Below are 12,318 nucleotides of genomic sequence, written 5' to 3' on the forward strand. Positions count from 1 at the left end.
CCCCCCCCATCCTTTATCCTTTTTCCTCTCTAACCAGCTATTCTCTCAAGGATATAAGCAACAGCTTCCTTGACAGGAATTTATCCTGCTTTCGATTCCGACTAGATTCATTCATTGTTAAGATTTGTGTACACCAAAAGACGACAAGAAGCACAAAAGATTTGGGAAGTATAATCTCTAAATCTCACTTTTCATCGCCAGTCGCGATAGGATGCAAAAAACCTTTCCTTTTCTGCCGTTGAAGCAGCTGTTCACACGTGAAAAGACGCCATTCGACGTCTCTTGGCTTCAACTTGTACGGCCCCAATGCTCTTGCTTTTGAATCATTCCTAATGCTTTCAAACGTTTCAAAACTGTTGTGTGATCAACTCTTAATGATTCTGCAAGTTCAGCTAGCGTCTGACATGAGTCTTCATCAAGTAGTGCCTCCAATTCTTCATCTTCAAACTTTTTCGGTGCGGCAGACCGTTCTTTATCTTCATCATCAAAATCATTATTTTTGAAGGGCTTAAACCAATCTCTGCATGTTATTTCCGACAGAGCATGGTCACCGTAAGTTTCAACAAAAATTCTGTCTGCTTCAGCTGCAGATGTTTTTTGAATAAAGTAGTGCAGTAAAATTCCTTGAAAATACTCTTTGTTTGGCTCGAAATTCGACATGTTTAACACTATGAAAAAAAAAGTTGTTTACATTTCGACGAAATGACCACACATAAGTGCACGTCACAGAAAATACAATTAAAATGATGGGTTAGTGCTAGATCATATAATAAGCAGATGTATAGTGTGACGACACCTTTTTACGATGTCACACAAATGAATGGTACCACAAGAAATAATTGATAAAATATTAAATTACTGGGTGCCGGGTATAACCAGAGTTATATCGCTGTCTCCTAACAACACTTGAGCCAGCTCTTATGCGGTGGGGTCCTGGGTCTGGGAAACAATTGTCAAAATCTGAGAGCTGGGGGAGGTTTACTCTAAAATTACAACGAGCAAATACTAAAGTTTGCAAAATAAAATACGGAACCACAATCTGGCCCGATTTATTAAACGAAACAGGAGAAAGAGATGGAACAACTGTTTCTGTATAAAATATACAAGCTTTGGATACAACGGGACCGTAGATTCCTTAACACATTTAGCGCCACGTCACCCATATTTGGGTGACGGGTATGCTTCCGTGGGGGCCCCGTTACCCATATATGGATGACGCTCTTCTTGTTCAAGTTAAATAAGATTTTCTATTGCCTTTTTAAAAGAAATTTAATGGAACAAGCACTGAAGTATAAATATAGAATATACAGCATAAAAATATCAAAAATATTATATTATACTCTACTTTTTATTAATTTATATTTATTATAAAATATTACATTATCTACGTCGCATGATATTCGTTGAAACAGTCCAAGCACATCTGTGGCGATTTTGGGCAAATCAAACAATACGTTATCGATTTTTTAACGTTTTTCCTCGCTTGTTGCCATTCGACAATTTGCCTCTTCTTTTGGTAACAGGACGCACATTCTTCTTACAGGCTTGTCTTGCTAATTCTTACGAATTTCCAAGTGGTGAGACACTTTCCACCTTTTGTATCTATTAGTGTCGGGCATAGTATTTTTCGAGCACAACCAATCTGTGACTAAAAGTTCCCGGAATTTTCTTATCTCCTTTGCTTTTTATGTTGTTCCTAAAAGTAAATGTAATGCTAATTTGCGATACCATTTGATGCTTTTGCGTATGTTTGTTGCATATGACACCATCTGGTCGCTCCTGTCGATGCCGGTTTTTCCAATATTATACGCCATTATCGCCTAAGGTTTCATTTTCGGAGGACGACCGCGATATGTAGAATCCGAGCTTGGAGTCATGATGGGTACATGTTTTGTTGATAAGATTCTGACATCGCGAACATCTTTCCATTTTAGCACAACAATACCATTATGATCTTCTTGTGCCACCATTTCACCTCTTTTCAACGGGTATGACATTACAAAATTTGGCATCTTTTTTTTATTGTGTTGTACCGTTCCAACCACTTGCGTCTTAGAATTCAAAATTTTAAGTGCTAATTCATAACTAGTATAAAAATTATCGACAAATAAAGTACGTCCTTCGTTCAGTAATTTGTCTGCAAGTTCAGTGCAGACATCTTCTGCTATGCTAACTTGCCTTTTTCCGCTGGTATCTCGTCCAGAATATATTTTTGAAGATCATGTGTATCCTTCGGTGGAGCACAGTTTGAACAGTTTTATACCATACTTATGTGACTTTGTTGGAATATACTGCCGGAATACCAGTCGTCCCCTCTACGGAACCATTGTCTCGTCGACAACAATATCTTGGCCTGGTGAAAAGACTTCCTGATAATTATCCGTTAATATGTTTACAAGAGGTAAAATTTTCCCAAGTCTGCTATTTCGTTTTATCGTTTCATAGTTGGCAAAATAAAAGTTTGCTAACAGTAACTCAAAACGATTGCAGGACATTGTACTGCCCCATCCAAATCATCAGTCCGATAAATTTTTTAATTTTTTTGGAAGTGGTGGGTTTCCATCTATTCTGTCAAGCGTGACCAATCATTTCATGTTCAAGAAATTTCTGCTCTGCATATCTATTAGTTTCTGTAACTAAAGGGCTTATCACTGTTTCATCCAAAAATAGTGAAAGAACTTCACTTGGGCTAATGTCAGACGGCAAATCCAACAGAAGCGCACTTTTTCCGGTGAACGGAAATGATTGTTGCCTACCAGCGAACTCGTTCCACTGGATATTGTCCAAAGAATCATCAGCTGAGGTCAATTCCTCTTCTTCGTCTATAGTCAGTCTATAGTCAGTTCTTCTAGCATGTCATTAAGGTCTTCACTTATATGATTCCTCAATATCCGAGCCTGAACTCGATGAAATTCTATTTATAATTTTTCTTCTAAAACTCACTACTTCTTCATCACTACTCTCCTCACTATCAATTACACTTTTACGCGGTGCAATGAACATTTTGAGAATAAAACAATTACTGTGTTTGTGACACAAAGTATGCTTCTCGACTGAATAAATGATCTGGAATAACTGCAGTGAGATCCCTTGCAGTCCTCTTTCCGAAGAACTTATCGCTTACAACTCCCACTTACTCTCTATACAATATTCCTATCAGAATATACAAGCAAAAGAATATGTCGGTGCTGGATGGTTGGTGTGGTTCTGTCCGCGTTCGGAATCACCCATAACTCCCGAATAATTTGATATGGGAATGGAGACTTGCGGGTTCGTTTGTAAAGGAGGTCTATGTAACTTCGATTATGTTTTTTCCGCACTCGATACAAAATCGTAAGTAACACACTCGCGTCTAGATTCGTGTCGTGGTGACGGGCAGCCCTCACAGGTCCGAGAATACTACCCTCTCAGTCATCTCGACCCTGATAAGGCGAACCCCCCTCCCCCATCTGCTCTCGGGGGGGGGGGCACCTTTTCCACCCGTCGTCATTCATCAACAAAATAAAAAAAAAAGTCATTCCTAAATCTAAATGGTAAAAAACAACAAAAATCAAAATGAGATTGCTAGGCTCCTTCTTTGCGGTTCCTTGTTGTGCGCCGACAGGTATTATACAGAAATTAACGTTAGCGATTGCTAACGAACTCACGATACCCCTGTGCTAGAGAAACGACTCCGCAAGGTGTGGACTGTGTAGGCGATAACGTAAAACCGAACTTCAACGCATAAACGATATTAAACAGCACCGATCCTCCAGCCCGTCAGCGATTAGCAATCTAGAGATACTGTAATGATCGGAAACGCGTAAGGCACGACATTGCGATATAGTGGTCTATTTCCTGTTAACTTAAATATGGCCAATTCAAAAAACCGTCAGTCACCGCCTTTCTAGTCGCTCCAGATTTCCTCAAGATACTATCTCCTTGATACTGGATCCCTCAAGCGATCGCGATACGGTACGGTAAACTATACAAAACTATATAAATTAGACAAAATAGAACAAAACAATACGAGACGATACAATATTTACAAGACAAATACACGTCTGTTTCTAGACTCGGCCACACCGTCCGTGACGCGTCTCGGAGAACGCCTCGACGATAGATATTGTTACGATCGCTCTCTAAATACGCAGAATATGGTTAAGTTCTTATGTTCAATATTCAAGAGATTTCATGGTTTGTATCTACTTACGCAGAATATGGTTAAGTTCTTACGTTCAATATTCAAGAGATTTCGTAAATGCTGATTTAGAAAAGGTAGTTAGGATGGTTCGTTGGTCAGATTTGCCGGTGCTAAACGGTACGTCCACGCGTTATGTCAATTGTTTCAGCACATAAGATTCGGTAGAAATAGGAAATAGGTTCCAGAGGGTACCTTCATCGATACAAGGAGGATTGTTCTTTGTGTCTGATATGATATCCTGATTAATGAAACTAGAACGAATTTTAACTGAACGAATTGATTGATTCTTTGCTCGGGTATTCTTTATCCGTTTTATGTAAGTTAGATATTCTGGGTATGAATGAATTATTGTGTGTACCTGATTGTATGTGATTGCACTCATATGCTTGCCCAATGATTTCCAGGAAATTCAACTGTTTCCTTTTGTTGCTTTCCTTGGAAGTATGAAGATTCATTGAGGTGGTTTGGATGGACCTTCAGTCCAGATGAGATTGTAATCAGGGTTTTGTAAATGATAGTGACGATGATGGTTCACAAAACTTGCAGATTAGAGTCACCAGGTATGCTTCACTTTGTATAAACTTCGAAAAACTGAATTGAAAAGAATATAAGTTCTTAGACTTCGACTCTAACTTTGACTTTTACTTTGCACTTCTTTTACAAAAACTTCTTGATGTACTTCACAACGCCACACTGCTCCACTGGTCAACAACTAGAACTCTAACTGAAAAACTGACTTTTTAGGCTCTCCAACCCCTTTTAAAGACTTCGTTTCTTATCCCTTCCATTACTTCTCATGAATTTGATTGGTCTTTAACTCCCTTTCTCAATGATCATTTAACAAATCAGAGTACTAACAATTATCTATTTGTTGTTGCATACCTGAGTCTTCCAATTCTGTACCTGAAACCTCGCGAGTACTGCTAGTCTCGAGGAGCTTCAGGTTTATCTTTTATTTCAAGATATAATAAAGGATTGGCATGACAAATTCCTTAAGAACATAATACCTGATAGAAATAATAAGCGTAACATTTTTCCGGTCAAATAAATGATAACATAATTAAAGATTCCAATAATATAACGGAATATAAAACAAGACAAAGTATAAACTTATAAGTATAAATCAGTAAAATTAATTATATCAAACGATTAATCGACATATGTGTGTGTATAATGTCACGTAACATATTATTTTTGAAAATTCAACTGCGCAATCTTTCTACAAATTTAATATCACTTAAAGTATCATCATTATTGTCTAGATTACCTCCTATGCTATGCGACGTTATTCCCCAAAACAAAATCTCAATGCTAAATTAGATAGACGATCAGCAGTAATCGGAAAATAGGGAACCGTACGCAAAAAGCCGAATGATTCTCTCTCACCAGATTTTCGATATTAACGAGACCCGATACGCGATAAACTAAATAGTATCGGGCGCCCGGTGGTCTCCGGGGAGAACACCGCGAGTGCAGGGCACTCGAGATCTTAGAAATTCTGAGGAAAACGCGGGAAAGCTCGGCACAACGAAAGGGAAAAGGAAACAGGTAAGGCGATACCGCCAAGAGAAGAGAGGTGGAACAATAGGAACAGCGACTCCGCCAAGAAGAAAAGAGACAGATACGTAAACGGCGACTCCGCCAAGATAGAAATGAGAAAGATCGAGAAACGGCGACTCCGCCAAGATAGAAGAGAGAAAGATTAATAAACGTCGACGCCGCCGAAATATAAAGAGAAAAGATAATAAACGGCGACTCCGCCAAGAACGTAAAAGCACAAAGTCACAAACGGCGACACCGCCAAATAGGGAAAACAAACGAGACACGAAAACAGCGACACCGCCAAGATAAGAGAGGGAAGCGCGAAGAAAAGTAGAAACAAAAGCGAAAGAGAGAGAATCAAGCGGTCGACGAGAACTCCAAAAGTATACCCGGTTCAGAGGCTAGCTCACCTGGGAGAGCGTCGTGGCGTTCAAGAGGCATGCGATAAAGAGAATAGGTAAAAGAAAGATAGCATAGAAAAATAAGTAGGTTTAACGCACCGAAGCTATATTAGCAAAACCAGAAAGCGGCATGCAAGCCATACAGCAAACTACAGCGTGTTCAAAGCAGAAAAGATACAATCAATTTTGAAGCGATACGGAAAACGGGTTGATAGAGTTCTATATAAAAAAGCGAGAGTCACTAAGGTGCGAAAGCGAAACAAGATAACATAATCCTTAGAGTAATTTTACAAAGTGATAGGCTCTTGAGGGATTCTATATAAACTAAAATTCTTAAAACGAACGCGGAATTAGCGAGGGACTACGGCCCTGTGGCGATACGATATGGCAGCGGGACGGATCCGCGCCGGCGCAAAAGATACTTTCGACAATATTTCAATAGATAGGAGACTACGAAATACGCGCGAGAACAAAGGCTTAAATTCGTATCGGTACGAAAACACGGTAACAAATTCACTCGCGAAATTTCCCGACAATTGAAAAGAGTCAGAACACGCACGATAGAAATATGGCGATTAGGACACAGGTATAAAATACACTTAAATAAATTAACATAGATGGTACAAGTAATAGACAATAGTTAAAAGAAATGGCAAGCTCTCGAAAAATTACCACCAGAATAGTGTAATCGGCAAAAATAAATTAATAGGTACGCCACTGATAGTCAGTGCGTCCTGTATTTTCGACTCGGGCGATTACTCAAAAAAAAAAGGTGACTCTATGCTCGACCAGCAGCGTAAGGTATCGAAAATATTACACTAAGACAGTGATTACGAATTTCCAGAAATTGAAATATTAATTAAATAAAGAGGAGGATGCCATTCCTATTAACGAAAGCGAAAAATACGTGAACAATATAAGGCAAAGAAAAGAATTAATTAAAGTCAAAATTCAATATAATAAAGCGACATATAACGCCGGAAAAGATAGAAAAGCCAAAAAGATATTCACTTAGAACAACTAGACAGACTCAACGGGAAACGGCCAAGCCAGAGACGCCGGGGCCCTAGGTATTTCCACGTGGTCGAGAAGATAGTCGGTAACTTATAAAATATTCGACAATTCCAAAGCACTAAATTATAGCAGAACGCAATTAATTACAATATATTCGATATACTAGGTACTCTACGATAATAAAAGAAAAGTGAAATAAGTCCCGGTAAGCGAGAAAATTTGCCGTCGAGACAAAGCGCCTAGACGGGATTAATTCAGATGAGTTTACGGAATCTCCAAAATAAAGGTAACGAAAGGTGCTCACGAAATCGGTAAGATATAGAATCGAGGAAATCGGTCCTCAGAAGTCCTTCCTTCCTTCAATATAATGTCTGTTCTAATTAATATCGGTTGGTTTTTGGTTTCGCTTCGCAATTTCAATCAGTCGAATTCGGCTCGTCTTTGTTCACTTTAACAATTGTTACAATCAACCATTGGCTAAGATGCTCCAAACGTAAGTTAACGAGCCGGAATTCGTCGCTAGAGGAAGAGCCCTAGGGGCCCCCCTCCATAAATTAATAATTCCTAATTCGCACGGTAGAGCGATAGCAAAATATAATAATACAGAATAGGTAAATCTAACGCTTGACGGTAGCCAGAGACGAAGCGTTAGGCGGCTAGAGTCCGAAGATAGGCGGAGAGGGCCGAGCTGAGCGCGGGAACCCTTGGTGCGGCCGATCTTGAGTCCTCGGTTCGCGCAGCAGGATCCAGCGAAGAGTAGGCCCTGGTTTTTTCTCCGGGGCCACTGATAAAAGAAGCGCTAGGGAACGTTCGGCGACTGGGCGGCACGATAGAGGATTATCCTTTCCTCCTATCGGCGGTACGAGTGACGAAGGCCCTTTTTTGCGGTCCGTATGGGCAGCCAGCAGAAGTATTAGAGGGATTCCATCCCGGGTCTCCCTGACTCCACGGAAGTCCTCCGGAACGAACAGCAGTTTGGTCCAGCCTCTGTCGATCGCTCGTCCGGTAGCTCAGGAACTCTCGTTGGCGGTTAGCTTCATGCTCGTGGTGTAGACGTAGATTCGCCCAGGACGGTAAAGAAGGTAGGCGAGTGCGAATAGCAAAGCTCGAAAATAAAAAATAAAAACGAAAAAAGCAGAAAGGCGGGACAGAAATAAGCAGAAAGGACGATAGGCGGGAACAGAGTGCATAAACGATAAGCGAGACAAGCAGAGCCGTCTTTGGAATGTCAAGTGACAGACGTTTGGAGGATCGTTGCAGGTGGATTGTGTCTTTTCCCTACTCCTAGCAATCTTTGTGACTGAATTTCCGAAATTCACGTCACAGCTATTACCATCAATTTCAAAAGAAAACTCACTTGATACACAAAGATCTTGGCTTTCCTCAATTTCAATCTGTTCACATGACAAAGAATTCTTTAAATTCCCATGGTAAAATACATTCTTCTTCAGTTCTTCATTCTTCTTCACGTTCTTCAGACAGATCGCACGATTCATGTAGATTTGCGTTTGTTTCTGAATTTTGAAACATTGTATCATCAGACCTTGCTAAATTTTTAATTGTAGACATATATTTATTACCGTCAAAACCAGACTTCTTTAGGGGACTTTCGTAACGAGCTAATTCAGATGTAATCATGCGTTGCTTATGGCTTCTAGAAAATAAATGAACGTCTTTGGGCATTTTAAAAAAAATACACTTACTACAGATAAGTATTCGTATAAAGGATTCAACAAAACTTCTACAACACGTGGTTAGGTGTAACCACGTATACTTTTGTTTTATCCAAAAGTTAAATTATGTTCCAAATGATTAAATTTATATAATCATTTAAATAAGTGTAATGTAAAGCTTACGTAATTAATATATTATAAATGTAGGTACTCTCCTATTAATTTTGTGGAAGACGAAATCCTCACAATTGCTTACGACTGCTTACGACAAAAGAGTGAAGAAAGATCAAGTTCGTTTCCCGCTAACGTACTGCTCAGTGGTGATTGGCTGAAATTTTTTAGAATTGCTATTAGTAGTTATACACCACTTCTGGCCGTAACAACAAACCCCCACCACTGTCCCCTGTGAGTCATGGAGCGCGCACCGCTCTGACCCCCGTAACGCACTATGGCGTCACCCCCTCGCTAATGTGGTCGGCACTCCCCACCGCCAACCTATGTTGTTGCTCCCCAACCATGCAGACCATTTTACCCGTGGTAGAATAGAACACCGTATTTTGTAAGACACATTATGTATATTATAAAGCTGTAGCGTGTGATACATTTTCGATTATTACCGTATTGTTGACGCGAATCTGCTTTAAGTCGTAAAAACGTATCCTGATTAATTGGTAAGGCCTGGTCCCCGATTCTGCCCGTTTCCCAAGCCGCGTAACTTTAAGAATGTTATGCTCAAGACATTCTCCGAACAATGATGTAATCAGGGTTCAGATCGCCTCTGAAGAATGTCTTTATCTCGGCGAAGTGAAAATCCCTGCAGGTGTATGGCGGCGTCGAATAACAACGTACAGAGGAATACGCTTAATGCTTTATAAATTATTGAGAAAATATGAGGAGATGGAGGTGCAGGAAACAAAGAAAAACAGTTTTTTTAAATAAAAATATATTATATACATTTTGCAAGAAACATAAAGCGTACAGTTTTATTAAGAAAATAAGCCTTATGGATGGCTGTTCTGGTCCTCCATGGTGCTCCGCACGAAGGAAAGGTACTCGTGGTTATACAGGGCTCTAACAATAATTGATTAAGCGCCGGTGACCACAGGCCTTTCTTCTCCAGAACCAACCGAAGATCGCCCAATATGCTGTCCCTGGAGGAGGCGTCATCTCCGCGACGGTCGAGTTCCGCAATCAGCGTGTCTTTACAGTTGTTGGCACTGTCGGTAAACTCGTGTAGCCTGGTTATTTGAAAGGTTACGCAGCGCAGGACCCTCTGAAGATTGAGGTAGGACACCCTCTTCATCAGAACCGTAGGTGTGTATGCCCTAGCTCTTTTAACACCTGAGCCATCGTTGTCCGTAGACACCGGCATTGCCGGTTTGACAATAATTGCCCGCTCACCGTATGTCCGACGATAGTAGTCCCAAATGCCGCATCGCGTATCGGCGTCCTATGGCCAAATCAGAGCTAGCGATGTTGAGGAAAAGGTGGGGCAGGCCCACACAGGAAGAACTACCGCGTCATGCACCTATGCGTCTGGAGTCGCAGGCCTGGTTAGCGGCATTCAATCATCTCGAGAGATTACGCGAAAGTTGCGTCACACTGTGGTGCCTGAGGGCTATGCGAGCATAGGAGATAGCGCTACGTACTCTGGAGAAACGATGCAGTTTGACAGAGTTTATGGGATGTGTTACCCTGACGACACGGGATGGTCCATCGCTCCTAAACTACAAGGAATGCTGAACAAGCGTGGTCAGCATGTCTGACGGTCTTTACGCGTACCTGGAGGCACTCGACGATACGTGGGAAACCAATACACCCCACGACGTTTACAACGATGAGGAGAGGGAACTCGCTGAAGGATCGAACAATTTGACGTACTACGCAATGGACACACGAACAGCATCCCGACGCAACATACGGCATATACGATGTATGGCAATTTTTCGCGACGAGACCTGCGAAACACTGCTGCGGGATCACCGTGGCGGAAAAGATATCGGAGTACAGCTTATCAGTTGTGATATCGACGAGTTCGATGTTGTAAAAGACTGATGTGATCTTCTGGTACCAGTCTATTGTAATTGATAAATATAAATAAAGTAAAAAAATACCTATGTACACAGAGTAGTATGATTCGTATCTCTAACCCAGGTATGCGTTAAACAGCATCGGAAACAAAAGGGAAAAAATGCGATCTTCTTCATAATTTTTTTACAGATGAGATCATGGCAATAGCATCGGCCGGTAGCGATCACAGTGACTATGGCAATGGTGATGATGACTGCTCCACCATGTCCAGCGCTTCTATCGAGCACTATCAATGTAATAATTATAAATTTACAGACACCGTTGAAAACTCATCTGTGTGAAAATAAAAAGTAAAAAAAGTTGTAGATCCGTTGGAGGCTGCTGGCTACAATGACCACATTGCACCGGGTAACTCACGGCCTCGCAGGAGCACGACGACGCGGAAGAACCGGTGCTGTGTGGAGGCTGCTAGCTACAATGACCACATTGCACCGAAGAACTCACGGCCTTCGCAGGAGCACGACGACGCGGAAGAACCGGTGCTGTGTGTTCTTTGGAACGGCGTGTACGAGTCAGTGGATGTTGACGAAGCGGCCGATGCATTAGCGGAGCGCGATGAGCCCCCGAGCGCCGCGGATACCCTCGAAGAAGGTAACGTAGAAAGAGATATTCTTTAACATTTAAAGTCTTCTTTGTCGAAATTGCTAACTTTAAAAATGTAGGGGATGATCAAAACCTGTTAGACGCTGTATTCTCATACATCGGGTCGATGTTTAATCCTCGTGAGGAATGAGAAGTCAGTATGAACTGAATACTCTTTCTTTTTTTGTTTAATAACAAAAAAAAATAAAAAACTCTTCTTCCAAACGCTAGATGCGGGGGATGCGGACACGCAGTATCAGACTGGCGGGGGACCCCTTCTTCGGTCGCAGAGTTGTGCCGTCGAAGACACCGACAACGAGGGAGTCATCGATAACGACGTGTTACCACCAGGATATAGGTTTACCGTAGAAGCCGAAACGACGCGTCGCATAAATCGGTTTCGATTAGACAGACGCGAAATAACAATGGCTATCCGGCGGCCACCCCAAGATCCTGATACGAATACCGTATCTTGGCTGCAGGGCGCAGTCCTAATTATTTTCATATGCCGCTGAGTGCACTACCGAAAGCCTTCGGCCTCGCGGATGCGGTTGGTTTGAAACAAAAGGGTGTCTTCCCGCATCTGTTCAATACACCTGAGAATCAACATTATATCGGCCCGCTACTAGCACTCGAGTTTTATTCGCCCGATACGATGTCGTCGGCTCAGCGTAATCAGTTTTTAGCATGGTATAACGAGCAGTGCTCTGCGGATACGTATTTAACTTTCGAACCAAGTTTATAGATTACTGTAGATTAAACGTTACTATTCTCAGGCAGGCTTGCGTTTCTTTCCGCGAAATGTTTCTTCAGCATGGCAACGTTTGCCCTT

General features: G+C 41.5%; 1 protein-coding gene across 1 annotated transcript; it reads left to right on the forward strand.

Moving 5' to 3' along the window:
• Positions 1-10,571: 10,571 nt before the first annotated feature.
• LOC112494914 lies at positions 10,572-12,021 on the forward strand. The gene is made up of 4 exons (XM_025088726.1): positions 10,572-10,746; positions 11,034-11,138; positions 11,211-11,495; positions 11,718-12,021. Exons 1-4 carry the CDS (start codon positions 10,572-10,574, stop codon positions 11,999-12,001), a joined length of 849 nt encoding a protein of 282 aa, XP_024944494.1. The 3' UTR covers positions 12,002-12,021.
• The last annotated feature ends 297 nt before the right edge of the window (positions 12,022-12,318 follow it).

Source organism: Cephus cinctus, unplaced genomic scaffold (assembly GCF_000341935.2).
Source record: "Cephus cinctus unplaced genomic scaffold, Ccin1 Ccin1_scaffold0987, whole genome shotgun sequence".
In the NCBI taxonomy this organism is placed as follows: Eukaryota; Metazoa; Arthropoda; class Insecta; order Hymenoptera; family Cephidae; genus Cephus; species Cephus cinctus.